Genomic DNA, 13,143 nt, shown 5'->3' with positions numbered 1-13,143 from the left:
AATGACATCTGGAGCCCATTGGATATGTTTGCTAAAGACCATGATGGTATATGATGGTTTCTTTTATTTTATTCAGATTATTTATTGTATTATTCATTTTCTTTATACACATCCAGGAAGGAGTAAGGGGGGTTGGGTGGGAGGAAGTTTGGGTTGTTTTACGAATTTGATGTAGTATGAAAGTGCTGTTTGTTTGATTTCATTATGATATTTTCTTGCACTTTCTATAAGTTATTATATAAAATCAATAAAAATTATAAATAAAAAAGACATTCAAATGTAGCATACTATGCCATATTTTGTATTGTAATTTGAACATTTGTACTATTTGAATATTGCTTTTGTTTGACTTATTTTTGCTGAACACCACCTTGAATGAATTCAGTCAAACAGGCAGTAAATAAATCCTAATATATGAATACATTTCAATGCGATATTGGGAAAAGCTTGCATTTTTGCAGATGATATCAAAGTAGACATCCTGAATGATGTACATAAAGATGAGGTGGTTTAGAAATGGTTTACACTGGCTTTTACAAAACTGCGGTAGAGGTAGAATTCCTATGAGCGTCGGAGCATTGACCTCGCTGGCCTGCAGTAGAAATTTCTACCACAGCTTTGTAAAAGGGGGCCTTAGTTTGGTAGTTAATATATAATACTAAAAAATGCAGGCTCATGCAAAATCCCAAGGGAGCAGTAGAGTTATCAGAGGTGAAATATTGTTCATGCATCAAAAGAGCAGTATATAAACTGGATGAAGTCTAGTCTGTCTAGAGGCCTGCTATGAAAATAATCAACTCATTGTCACAAAGCATATAAGGACAAATTTAAAAAAAAAGCCTATCCTGGAGAAAAGGTGGAATAGGGAAAATGGTACAGAGACATCTGAAAATATCCGCAAGGTAACGGCGGAATAGAAATCACTAATGTAATGTAATCTATACAGAAACAGACACAATAATGATGACAGTTAAAGACTATATAATGTACAGCTTTTCAAGTCTCCCCCTCCACACCAACTGCTCAGTTTCACAATCTCTACCTTCCCTTAGAGATCATCTGCATTTGGCTCAAGCGTCTTTGAATTCAGATACTGCTTTTATCTCCACTATCTGGCTATTCCACACATCTCACAGTCTTTCTGAACTTTAAGCAAGCGTAATTACAGGAGGAAAAGCCTCAGAACCACCAGATGAAATCCTGTGTTGGCACAAAAATGTCCAGTGGAATTGATTGGTCTATACTGTTCATCGGTACCAATATCGGTATGTCTTATGGCTGTGATTACACAGCACCAAGTTTTTCACCTGGCTGTTCTGAAGATTTTCCTCCTGTAAAATCATATTTTGTATCTCATCTCATTCTTCCTCCAGGCATCCACATATTTAGACTTTTAAATCTGTCCCTATATGCTTTAGGATGAAGACCAATGATCATTTCATTAGATCAATCCAGTTGATATCCTTTTGATGCATTTGAAATGACGTCTCACCTGAGACTTACATGGAGGGACTATTGCTACCTTTTTCCTGCCGATCATTTTTTTCCTTATGTACGTTTGGCACCTCAGACCATCGCATATGATCATCCTCAGAAACAACTATATTTTCATGCACAGAAATTATGCCCAACCTGAATACACAACCCTGTCTTTTTGCATTAAAGTTTAGCTGTCAGTTCTAGACATCAAACTAGCTCAAGAGCCCTAATGAATATGCAAGAGTTTTAAATACAGTGGAGTTAGCAGGTATGCAAATTTCTCATATCCATATTCATTAGTGTTAACCTGATAAGTTTGTGATCCTGCTCTACAGTGAGGATTATAAATAGTAAAAAAATAACTAATTAATTAAACCAACTAACTAACAGGTACAGAGCCATCATGCATGTAAGACACAGGAATATGGCATGTACAGACTCACCTTGTAATTTCCGGCGGTGGAACCGAGGTGATCCCAGGAAGCTGTTCTTGATTGAATTGAGGCGTGTCCTCCAGGGCATCCCTCCAATGCTGGGGCTGGAAGGCGGTGTTGGATTGGGTGTTCCTGCTGGGCTCTCCTTGGGCGTATGGACAGGTGTCCCCTTAGGGGTAGGGAGGGGGCTTCCCCTTGGAGAGGGGTGAGGGGTAACCTGTATGATGGGGATAGATTTGGTGTTTGGTTCAGTAATAGAAGGGAGCAATCTAGCAGGAGTAGTAGACATAGTAGTGACTTGCAAGGAAGGAACAGCCAGCTGTGGGTTAAAGGTGGAATTGGCAGATGAACGTCCCTGGGCATTCTGAACAGGAAAGTGCCGGGAAGGGGATGCACTGTTGTTGCTGGTTGGCAGTGGATTGGATTTGGTTGATTGCAGTGGTTTCTCAGACAGTTTTGTCTTGGATGGCAGTGTCTGCGTCTTGGGGTTAGGTTGCTGGCCTGGCTTAGGCTGGAGTGTGTGATCAGGCCTGGATACATTCCTACAAGCATCTGGATCCAGGGTAACTTGGGGGCAGGGGGAGAAAGGAAGGTTGGTGCTCTGAGGGGGAATGAAAAACTTTCTAATAGGCTACAAGACAGATGCAGAAAGAGAGAGAGAGAGAGTTCATGCACATTAAGAGTAAGGGTTAGGGGGTTTCTCAGACACAACACAGGCCAATGCAGGAGGGAAATTTGAAACCATATCGATTTAGGTGACAAAGATGCATCAATATTGAACAAGTACACACAAACAATGAGGGTGGGTGGGAACGGGGGTTTGCAAAGAAAGAAAAACAGAACAACAACAAGAGAAGACATGCAATTAGCCAGGAGCACAGTGTGTTTCATCAGCAGCAGCAAACAGAGCAACAAGAGCATCAACAGCGTAACCTGGGCATATGTAACAAGCTCTGGATCTCATTAAACAAATGGGTATCAGTGACACAAAACTACAACTATAGAAAACAAAACAAAAAAAAAGCAATAATCAAACAAAGCAAATTAAAATGAAAGAGAAATCGAGACTTCTCGGTAGCAGTTGCTGGAAGCAAGGCCTGATGAGGAGGAAGCACATCTACACTTGCAGAGAACACACATGCTACTCTAGGAAGATGGGACCTCTTATTTCTTAATTCTATTATAATCTCCTAAATGAGTTATCACAAGACTAGGGGTGGGTATCCTGGGTCATCAATGGCTGCACAGAGTTGGGTCTTCAAGATTTCCCCAATGAATATACATGAGATTTATTTGCGTGCACTGCAAATAGGTCTCATGCATAATTACTGGAGATATCTTGAAAACCCGAGTGGGACTGAGGTTGCCCACCTCTGCACTAGAAGAACCCCCTAAAACCACCCCCTCTAAAAAAATAGCCTTCATAAAAAATTCAGCAACCAAAGAAGCATAATGATTTTCCCAAATATCATGACGAGTCAGAGACAAGGAAGAGCCCTTCTTTGATTTCGATTCTTTGTTTTGACCTAGATATTAGTTGCGGGCATCAGGTGAGATTTCTGAGGGCGAGGAAGGGATTTTATAGCTGATCAGGAGGTGTGCATGGGCAAACTCGATGGGCTTTACCGTATTGATCTGCTCTTGTGTTCCATGTTTCTATGGGGGCAACTATATATTGATTATAAGTTGATTAACAGTCTTTACAATAAAATGATGCAGATCAGTATATATCACAGTAAAGATATGTGGTGATCTGGCATGGGCCGTATTTCAGAAATGACAACCTTCTTCGAGGGACCTATGGAGATATTTGGCAACATAAGTGTGCAGGTAAATTATGGGTGATAATGATGATAATGGAAAGGCGAGACATAATGAGTGGTTAAGGTGAGAATGAAATGTATGTACAAAGACAGGATTATGAGTATCAACAGGTGATATTGTATTAAAGTAAGCAAGATAAAATATAAGTATATTGAACATAAAGTGAACTAAGTGGGATGTAATAATATAAAATAAAATAAGATGAACTGAGGTGGTGAAGCACTATGAAATGAATAAAATAAAATAAAACACACACTGTGGAGAAACGCTGACAGGAGTTTGATTAAAATTAAGTGAGAACATATCAATCGGATGAAACCACAAAGCGAGATAATCTGAAAAGCATCCCAAAATACAACTGTGAGCTGAAAGAAAATTGTGTTTGTAAGTGGAATAGGCTAATTATTGATCCTGAGAGTGGATGCGGGGGCCAGGTGACTTGTTAGGTGCTATCGACTCGTGTTCTAGTCCTAGCGACTTGTTAGCATCAATTTTTGAGGCTTACAGATTTAAAAAAAGGTACTTGGGCACTCTGGTTGCTAAGGAGGCAGGTGCTGTGCAACACGAACAGATCGGAGAAGGTTATCATGCCGCTGTACTGAGCCATGGTGCGTCCTCACTTGGAGTACTTCGTCCAGCACTGGTACAGGAGGAAGAACACGGTACTACTCGAAAGGGTCCAGAGAAGAGCGACTAAAATGGTTAAGGGGATGGAGGAGTTGCCGTACTGTGAGAGATTAGAGAAACTGGGCCTCTTCTCCCTTGAAAAGAGGAGATTGAGAGGGGACATGATCGAAACATTCAAGATAATGAAGGGAATAGACTTAGTAGATAAAGACAGGCTGTTCATCCTCTCCAAGGTAGGGAGAACGAGAAGACACTCTCTAAAGTTAAAAGGGAATAGATTCCGTACAAACGTAAGGAAGTTCTTCTTCACCCAAAGAGTGGTAGAAAACTGGAACGCTCTTCCGGAGGCTGTTATGGGGGAAAACACCCTCCAGGGAATCAAGACAAGGTTAGACAAGTTCCTGCTGAACCAGAATGTACGCAGGTAAGGGCAGTCTCAGTTAGGGCGCTGGTCTTTGACCTAAGGGCCATCACATGAGCGGACTGCTGGGCACGATGGACCACTGGTCTGATCCAACAGTGGCAATTCTTATGCTCTTATGTAATATTCAGTGAAGATAGCCATCCATTTCCCACTGAATATTAACAGTTAGCCAGTCAAATGCTAATTAACAGTGTTGAATATCTGGCCCATAGTGACTGGAGGTTATCATAGACCTGATTGGCTAGGATTGTAAATAGCTGGATATTGCTACATACCTTTAGAATTTATGAACAGTTTGATCTATTTTCTAATCCCCATTTACAGCAGAAGCCAGCGGGGCAATGTTAAATGACTTTCTAAGTCTTGCTGTCCTATTGCTATCCTGCACAGGTCAATGCACATGGCTCTGAGTAAAGCACAAGCAAAGGGGGGGGGGGGGGCATGTCCGTGAACAGATGAGCAAGATCATGCTGGTGTCCTAGGAGCGTGCAGGTATGCGCACATCGCCACACACGCAACACACAAAGCAGAAAGCAGGTGCAAAGTGCATGTACTCAGTCTCTCTCCAAAGAATCTCGGAATTTAGTAGACACCCCAAATTCATAAGATACATACAACGGAAGAAAATTTTTTTTTCATCATTTCATATTCTTTAGCAGTTTCTATGACAACAAATAGCAAGGATTTTATATAGTATGTGACCTTAAAACAGAATTCACTCCTAATCCTTCTAAAACATCAATCTAATGCTGTCATGGAGTGTAGAGGATCTCTACTCTGAGTTGCACAAGGGCCTGAGTTTCAGCCAAGTTTCCATACCTTTTGCTGAAAACACCCTGCTCTACTATGTCACCCAGTCAAAATAATTAGTCACATAGCAAGCTGAACCTCTGAAGTGCTTCACGGCAGGCTCCATCCAACTTTGAAGAAAATGGTGGCCGAGATTCCCCTTCAATATATCTTTTTTTATTTTTCATAGGAAAAAGAGATATATTCATAAGAAGTTTTGTTTTTGCAGCACACCTTTCAAGCCTGTTAGACCACATTTCCTTAAGCAAGGTCATAAGCAGCCAGCATTGCCAGTTACCTGAGAACAGATCTCATTGCTGTAAGGTCACACTAACCCCACCTCTGAAAAATTATTTTAAAAACCTCTTTAGAGGTCTTCTAAGCAGAGATGGGTGATGTCCTGTGCTTGTGATGTCACAAGAACAGTCTGATTCCTTAATATTCAGGGCATCTGTAAGATCAAACTATGCTGCATATGGAACTTCTGCACCAGACTGGATTCAAGTGAGTCTTTTTATGGGATTAAACCATCATACTGGCATGCTACAAATATTGGTAAATGTATAATTCTTTTAAGTACTTAGTTCATGAAACACCAGCTTAATAATAAATAAGCATTCAAAGAATCCTGCTGCTGATGTGTTGGATAACTCATAGCTGGAGCCTGCTGAGGCCTTAAAATGTTCAGCTCTATTGACATATTCAAAGTAAATCTTAAGTGTCTGACTCCCCTTTTCTTTTAAAAAGATAATGGAATAGGGCCCAGGGAGCACCTGCCAGATTTTGTTAAGCTAGAGCACAAGTTGATTTTAAAATACAGGTGGATGTGTCAACTTCCAGTGCAGGGCTACTTACTAGCTCCTAATACACGATGGGATGATGCTCTGTGGAAAATAGTCCGTGCCTTGCAATAGGGCCAGCTCCAGCAGCTGCTTTGGAGCAAACACAAATGCCAAGATGCAGTAATATTAATCACAAAATGGCTGACAGGTGCTCCTCCAAGCCCCATGCTGCTTATTATTATTTTTTTAGAGAGAGAACGACCCCTTGAATGGGAGGCTAGATTCTTCAAAAAGGAGGCACCAAGATACAGAGGATTTGGGACTGCAGTATTTTCCAGGAGACATGTTTCCCAATAACCAGAGAAGACAGACTCCACATTCTATATTATAGTGCTTGTTTTCTTTAAACTTACAGGGCCTCAACATCATTCACATTTGATTCCCATGCCTTACTATCAGAAAGTGGTCATTTTCTTTAAAAAAAAAAAAAAAAAAGGTATCGGGTTAGGAGCAGTGTGGGGGAAAGGGCTCTCCCTCTAATCCAGTCACAAAAGAGACAAGGAAGCAAGGTCATAAGAGCTCTAGGTTAGTGACAAAACTTTCTAGGTTAGAGACCTGGCAGAACTTTGTCAGACCCCTTTGGTGGAATTAGAGCCTGTCTGACACATGACAGATTTTCTCATCTTTGCCCTGCTTCAGGCTTTGCTCCTTGGTGTGCAGTGAAACTCAGCTGCAATAATGTAGAACACCTTGAAGGGAGTCCTTCACTGAAGTACCTGTCTGGGTGTTTTCAACAGCAAACTGCTAACATTTCAGTGAAAAAACATGAATGCAACACTTTATGTGAGGATTTGCTATAAAGGAGTCCTACTCACCTCGGGCAATGTACTCTCAGAAAATGGAGAGAAAATAAAGATGATATGGAGAGAGCAGGGACTTTGAAGAGTGAAAATAAGAGAAACTGATACCCGCCCCCCCTCCCGCCCCATCTCAGGAAGATTGAAACTACTGCACTGAATGTGGTTTAGATATGTGAATATGGATATATTATCACTCACCCGCGGACTGCTGAGAGGGCTGGTGGACAGACCTGAAGAAGCTCCGCTTATGGATCGGGACCTGGGTGGATAAAATAATGAAAATACAGGCCTGAGAAGTTTGCATAGAACCTGAGATGAGAACAAACTATGAATAATGGACAGCAAGGATGGAAAGCAACATACCTCAAAATCTCTAACCCCTCTCCCCCATTTAAAATCCATGATCACCTCTTGGCAAATGTGGGATGCAGAAAAACCTACTCTGAATCAAACTGAAGACTAGAAAAGAATGGAAGTGAAGCATTCTTATCTCAGCTGTGTGCACAGAAAGCACTTATGCTTCCCATCTGTAGGCCGTATACCATTTCTACTTTTAGGACCACAGAAACAAATAACTAGCCGATGCTTGCTGAAATTAACCAGAAGGTGTTTTCCACCTGTCCCTAGGCCTCGGCATTCTTTCCCAACCCACCCCCATCAGCTGCCTGTCTGTCATACTTTGTCCCTTAGGGCCGAATGGCTCCCTGCCTCTGTTGAGCTATGCTGTCCATACTGTAGAACAACTGTTGCCTATGGCTTTGAAATCCCCAGAGTCTGATGGCACAGAGGAGGCTCACGATGGCCATGCTTAATCCACTCAGACCACATCCCAGAGACAAGTCTCCGGCTAAGCATATTATTTATATATAGACTAGTCTTTAAGCCCGTTACATTAACGGGTGCTAGAATAGATGTCTGTCTGTCTTTCTTGCTTTCTGTCTCTCTACCTCTTGCTGTATTTCTCTCTCCCTGACCCACTTTCTCTGTCTGTCTTTCTGTCCCACTTCCTGCCCCTGTGTCTTTCTTCCTTTCTTTCTTTCTGTCTCCCTCCCTCCCATTGTCTGTCTGTCTTTATTTCTATCTGTCTCTCTCCCTGCTCCATATGTAACATTCCCTCCCCCTTCATTTCCCTGTGCAGCATTTCCCTCCCCCGACCTCACTTCCATGTGCAGCAACAGCAGCAGTATTTCCTTCTGCGTCCATTTCTCTGAGCAGCAGGTCCCTGTGCAGCAGCATTTCCCCCAACCCCCCCCCTTTGCTTCCCGCGGTGTGGCCTACCATCACACTCACAGTGGTCAAGGAGATCAAGAGTAAAATGGGAGACGGGCCTTAAACCGTTGGCCTACCTGCTATCCACCTCGTGCAAACCTAAATCCAGGAAAAGCGGCACTACCAGTAGAAGTTTATTGTTAAGATAAAAGGTGCTGTGGCGGCCTTCTCCAACGCAGGTGCGGCTCGTGAGAGGAGCCGCCGCAGCACCTTTAATCTTAACAATAAACTTCTACTGGTAGTGCCGCTTTTCCTGGATTTAGGTTTGCACGAGGTGGATAGCAGGTAGGCCAACGGTTTAAGGCCCGTCTCCCATTTTACTTGCCCCGAGCGCCAATTCTGTGCACGTATCTGCCGCCAGCACTCCCAATGACCTCCTTGCGGTCCAATGCGGTCAGCCATAGCGATGTTTCTCTGACGGTGGGTGAGTGAGTGCGGGAGGGGGGAGTCGCGGCGTGTTTGCTGCCTCTGTCAATTGGCCACTGCCACAGCTAAGCCGCATGCGCACTCCTACTTGTGGTGCCCTACAGCGCACGGAAAACGGGAGAACGCAGGTGGGAGTGCGCATACACGGCTTAGGGTTTTATTATATTAGATATACACAGAGGGTGCTGAACAGATTTCATATCATTATTACTGTATACACATGGAAGGTCATAAGCAGCTCCTGAATGAGAACCTCAAAAAGGGTGCAAGTTACCAACTATTGAACAATTAAAGTTAAAAGAGATATGTAGTCAAAATACAACCCTTTATCATCCTTAGTCAACAATCTCATAGACTTTTATATAAGTAATGGTGGTCTCTGGTATTGTCTCCTTACATATAGTGCTCAGCTTTGGATTGTGTAGGACTTTCCTCTACTGGTATATATAAAGAATGTACAAAAGCTCATTGGAATTGGAGACTCTCAGACACAAATGTCATGGTTTCTTAGGTTATGAGAACTATATACAGTGTTTCTCAACTCAGTCCTGGAGTATCCCCTTGCCAGTCAAATTTTCAGTATATCCACAATGAATATGCATAAACTTGATTTGCATACACTGCTTTCATTATATGCAAAAGTATTTAATGGGGCAGGAAATTTCCGAGGAAAAGCGGGGAAGGGGGGTGGAGGGGACACGAGGAGGCAGAAACTTGCGAGGGTAAAGGATGAGGGTAAAGCAGAGGCACAGTTAACGGATGAACAGCCCGAAACTCAAGGGAAGGAGGTCCAGGTAAAAGCAGAGGTGAGTGACAAACGCCGGGACCTACAGTGCTTATACACGAATGCAAGAAGCCTCAGGGCCAAGATGGGTGAACTGGAAGTCATGGCCAAAGGGGAGGACCTGGATGTAATTGGAATTACGGAAACTTGGTGGACAGAGGACAATCAATGGGATGTGGCGCTGCCAGGGTACAAGCTCTACAGGAGGGACAGGACCCACAAGAAGGGGGGAGGCATAGCACTATACATAAAGGACTCTATCTACTCGGTCAGGTTGGATACAGCGACAAAGGCAGAGGGGCTGGAATCACTATGGGTCAAATTGCCGGGAACCAAAGGTGCCCCCAAAACTGGGGCTGTATTATCGTCCACCTGGTAAGCCGGATGCAGTTGGACAAGACTTAGAAGCGGAACTGAAGCAGGAATGCAGTACTGGAAATGTAACAGTGATGGGGGACTTCAATTACCCGGGGATAGACTGGAGTACGGGTCACTCCAACTGCGCCAGGGAAACGGAATTCGTAGAAGCTATGAGGGACTGCTTCATGGAACAACTAGTCAAGCAACCGACGCGAGGGGGAACTACTCTTGACCTCATCCTTAACGGATTAAGGGGGCCTGCAAGAGGGGTAGAAGTGGGAGGACCACAAGCAACAGCGATCACAACGCAATCAGATTCACATTAGAAAGAGGGACACCCATAGTGAGGAGGACCGCATCGACTGCGCTCAACTTCAGGAAAGGGAACTATGTTGCCATGAGGGAAATGGTGGGGAGGAAGCTCAAGAACAGCTTTAGGATGGAGACTGTAGGAAGTGCCTGGACCCTATTCAGGGACACCCTGCAGGAAGCACAAAACCTGTACATCCCCAGTTTCAGGAAAGGCTGTAAGAACAAGCGGTCAAAAAGCCCGGTTTGGATGACAACTGAAGTAAAGAGGGCAATAAGTGACAAGAAAGTGTCCTTCCGGAGATGGAAAAAGGAACCAACGGAGGAAAATCACCAGAAGCACAAGAATTGTCAAAAGGAATGTCACCGAGAGGTTAGAAAAGCAAAAAGGGAATACGAGGAGGGGCTGGCCAGGGAGGCGAAAAACTTCAAGGCATTCTTCAGTTACGTAAAAGGGAAGCAACCAGCGAGAGAGGAGGTGGGGCCGTTGGATGATGGGGATAGGAAAGGAGTGATTAAGGAGGACAAAGAGGTAGCTGAGAGGTTGAACACGTTCTTCTCGTCGGTCTTCACGTGCGAAGACACATCCAATATACTGGACTCAGAGGAGCTCATGAGGGGGGAACAGGCCGAAAAATTGGAGCATATAGAGGTAAGTCAGGAGGATGTCCTCAAACAGATAGACAGGCTAAAAAGTGGCAAATCACCGGGACCGGACGGGATCCACCCAAGGGTTCTAAAGGAACTAAGACAGGAAATAGCGGGCACAATCCATGTTTGCAACCTATCCCTGAGAACAGGAGAGGTGCCAGAGGACTGGAAACTGGCAAATGTCACACCTATCTTTAAGAAGGGATCGAGGGGTGACCCCGGGAACTACAGGCCGGTGAGCCTGACTTCAGTTATAGGGAAGATGGTGGAAGCGATGATCAAGGACAACATTTGCGAACACATCGAGAAAAATGACTTACTGCGAACAAGCCAGCACGGATTCTGTAAGGGAAGGTCATGCCTTACGAACCTACTGTACTTCTTTGAGGGAATAAGCAGTCAGGTGGACAAAGGGGAACCCATGGACATCATTTACCTCGATTTTCAAAAGGCTTTTGACAAGGTGCCACATGAAAGGCTGCTTAAGAAGCTGTGGAACCACGGGGTGGGCGGGGATGAACACAGATGGATCAAGCACTGGCTGTCGGGTAGACTGCAGAGGGTCGGAGTGAAGGGCCAATTTTCTGACTGGCGGGGAGTCACGAGCGGTGTGCCGCAGGGATCGGTGCTGGGGCCGCTACTCTTCAACATATTTATCAATGACCTGGAAACGGAGGCAAAATGCGAGGTTATAAAATTTGCGGACGATACCAAACTCTGCGGCAGAGTTAGGACCAGGGAGGAGTGTGAGGACCTGCAAAGGGACCTGTACAAGCTGGAAGACTGGGCAAACAAATGGCAAATGCGCTTTAACGTTGAGAAATGCAAGGTCATGCATATAGGAAATAAGAACCCGTTGTTCAACTACAAAATGGGGGGGGGGCACTGCTGGGAGACAGCGGACTTGAGAGAGACTTGGGTGTGCTAGTGGATGCATCAATGAAGCCATCCGCACAGTGTGCAGCAGCAGCGAAAAAAGCCAACAGGATGCTGGGCATCATAAAGAAGGTTATCACAACCAGGACGCGGGAAGTCATCATGCCACTGTATCGGGCGATGGTGCGCCCGCATCTGGAATACTGCGTTCAGTATTGGTCGCCGCTCCTCAAGAAGGACATGGCGGTACTTGAGAGAGTCCAAAGGAGAGCAACGAAGCTGGTAAGAGGGCTGGAAAACTGCCCATACGCCGAGAGGCTGGATAAGCTGGGTCTCTTCTCTCTGGAAAAGAGGGGCCAAAAGAGACTATGAGGGAAAAATAGCCAAGGAGGCAAAAAATTTTAAGATGTTCTTTCGATATATTAAGGGGAAACGACCCGTGAAGGAAGCAGTGGGGACGTTAGATGACCATGGAAAAAGGGAGTACTAAAGGAGGACAAAGCCATCACTGACAAACTGAACACATTTTTTGTGTCTGTATTTACCGAAAAGGATATATGCAATATACCAGAAGCCAATAGGGAATATGCAGGAAACGAAGATGGGAAACTGACAGGGTCGACGGTCAGTCTAGAAGAGTTATACAGGCAGAGTGATATACTTAAAAACGATAAATATCCGGGATCAGGATGAGAAGCAACTGAGACAGGAAGGCTGAGGGCCACTTCTGCTTCCTATTACCCACTAGGGAGACAGTAATTAAGGTCAGGAGTATCAGAGTGTGGAAGCGCAAGGGGGATTTCTTCGCTTAATGTTGGATAAGAGAGTGGGAGAAGGGGATTGGACACTGGGAACCCTTTTTAACTTAATACTGGATCAGAGATGGTGGAACAAGGGGGAACCAGAGATGTTTTAAGGTCTGAGGGTACAGGGAGAATTGTTTTAAACTTGCAAGTCCCTTTACAACCACCCTCAGGCACATCAGTTTGCACATTAGGGAGCCAATGCTCCTCTGTGGAAAGTTATTGAGATGTAATTAACCATCAATGATTAAAACAGTTTGCCAGGTTAATGCAAGGTACGTTAATCATTTCACATAATAAGCTGCTTTGCATGCTTCACAGCTTCTAATTAACTTGCAAAGAAAAACTACAACCCTTCCCACCCCTTCCCAAACTCCTCTTTCAAATTAAGATATGTTTCTGGCACTGGACTGTCATAATCCAGTTTAGTAAACAAGGGCCTTAGT

General features: G+C 44.1%; 1 protein-coding gene across 6 annotated transcripts in view; it reads right to left on the bottom strand.

Moving 5' to 3' along the window:
* BRSK2 (BR serine/threonine kinase 2) overlaps positions 1-13,143 on the bottom strand; it is a 310,234-nt gene that overhangs the window by 42,638 nt on the left and 254,453 nt on the right. For all 6 annotated transcript variants that reach the window (XM_033928274.1, XM_033928270.1, XM_033928269.1 and 3 more), the window contains 2 exons: positions 7,418-7,478; positions 1,923-2,130 (listed from right to left, as the gene is read on the bottom strand). In XM_033928274.1, coding sequence (XP_033784165.1) covers positions 1,923-2,130; positions 7,418-7,478 — 269 coding nt within the window. The remainder of the gene's footprint in view (positions 1-1,922; positions 2,131-7,417; positions 7,479-13,143) is intronic.

Source organism: Geotrypetes seraphini, chromosome 19 (assembly GCF_902459505.1).
Source record: "Geotrypetes seraphini chromosome 19, aGeoSer1.1, whole genome shotgun sequence".
NCBI lineage: Eukaryota > Metazoa > Chordata > Amphibia > Gymnophiona > Dermophiidae > Geotrypetes > Geotrypetes seraphini.
The sequence above is the reverse complement of the archived record's forward strand: the minus strand, read 5'-3'. Positions and strand labels throughout refer to the sequence as shown.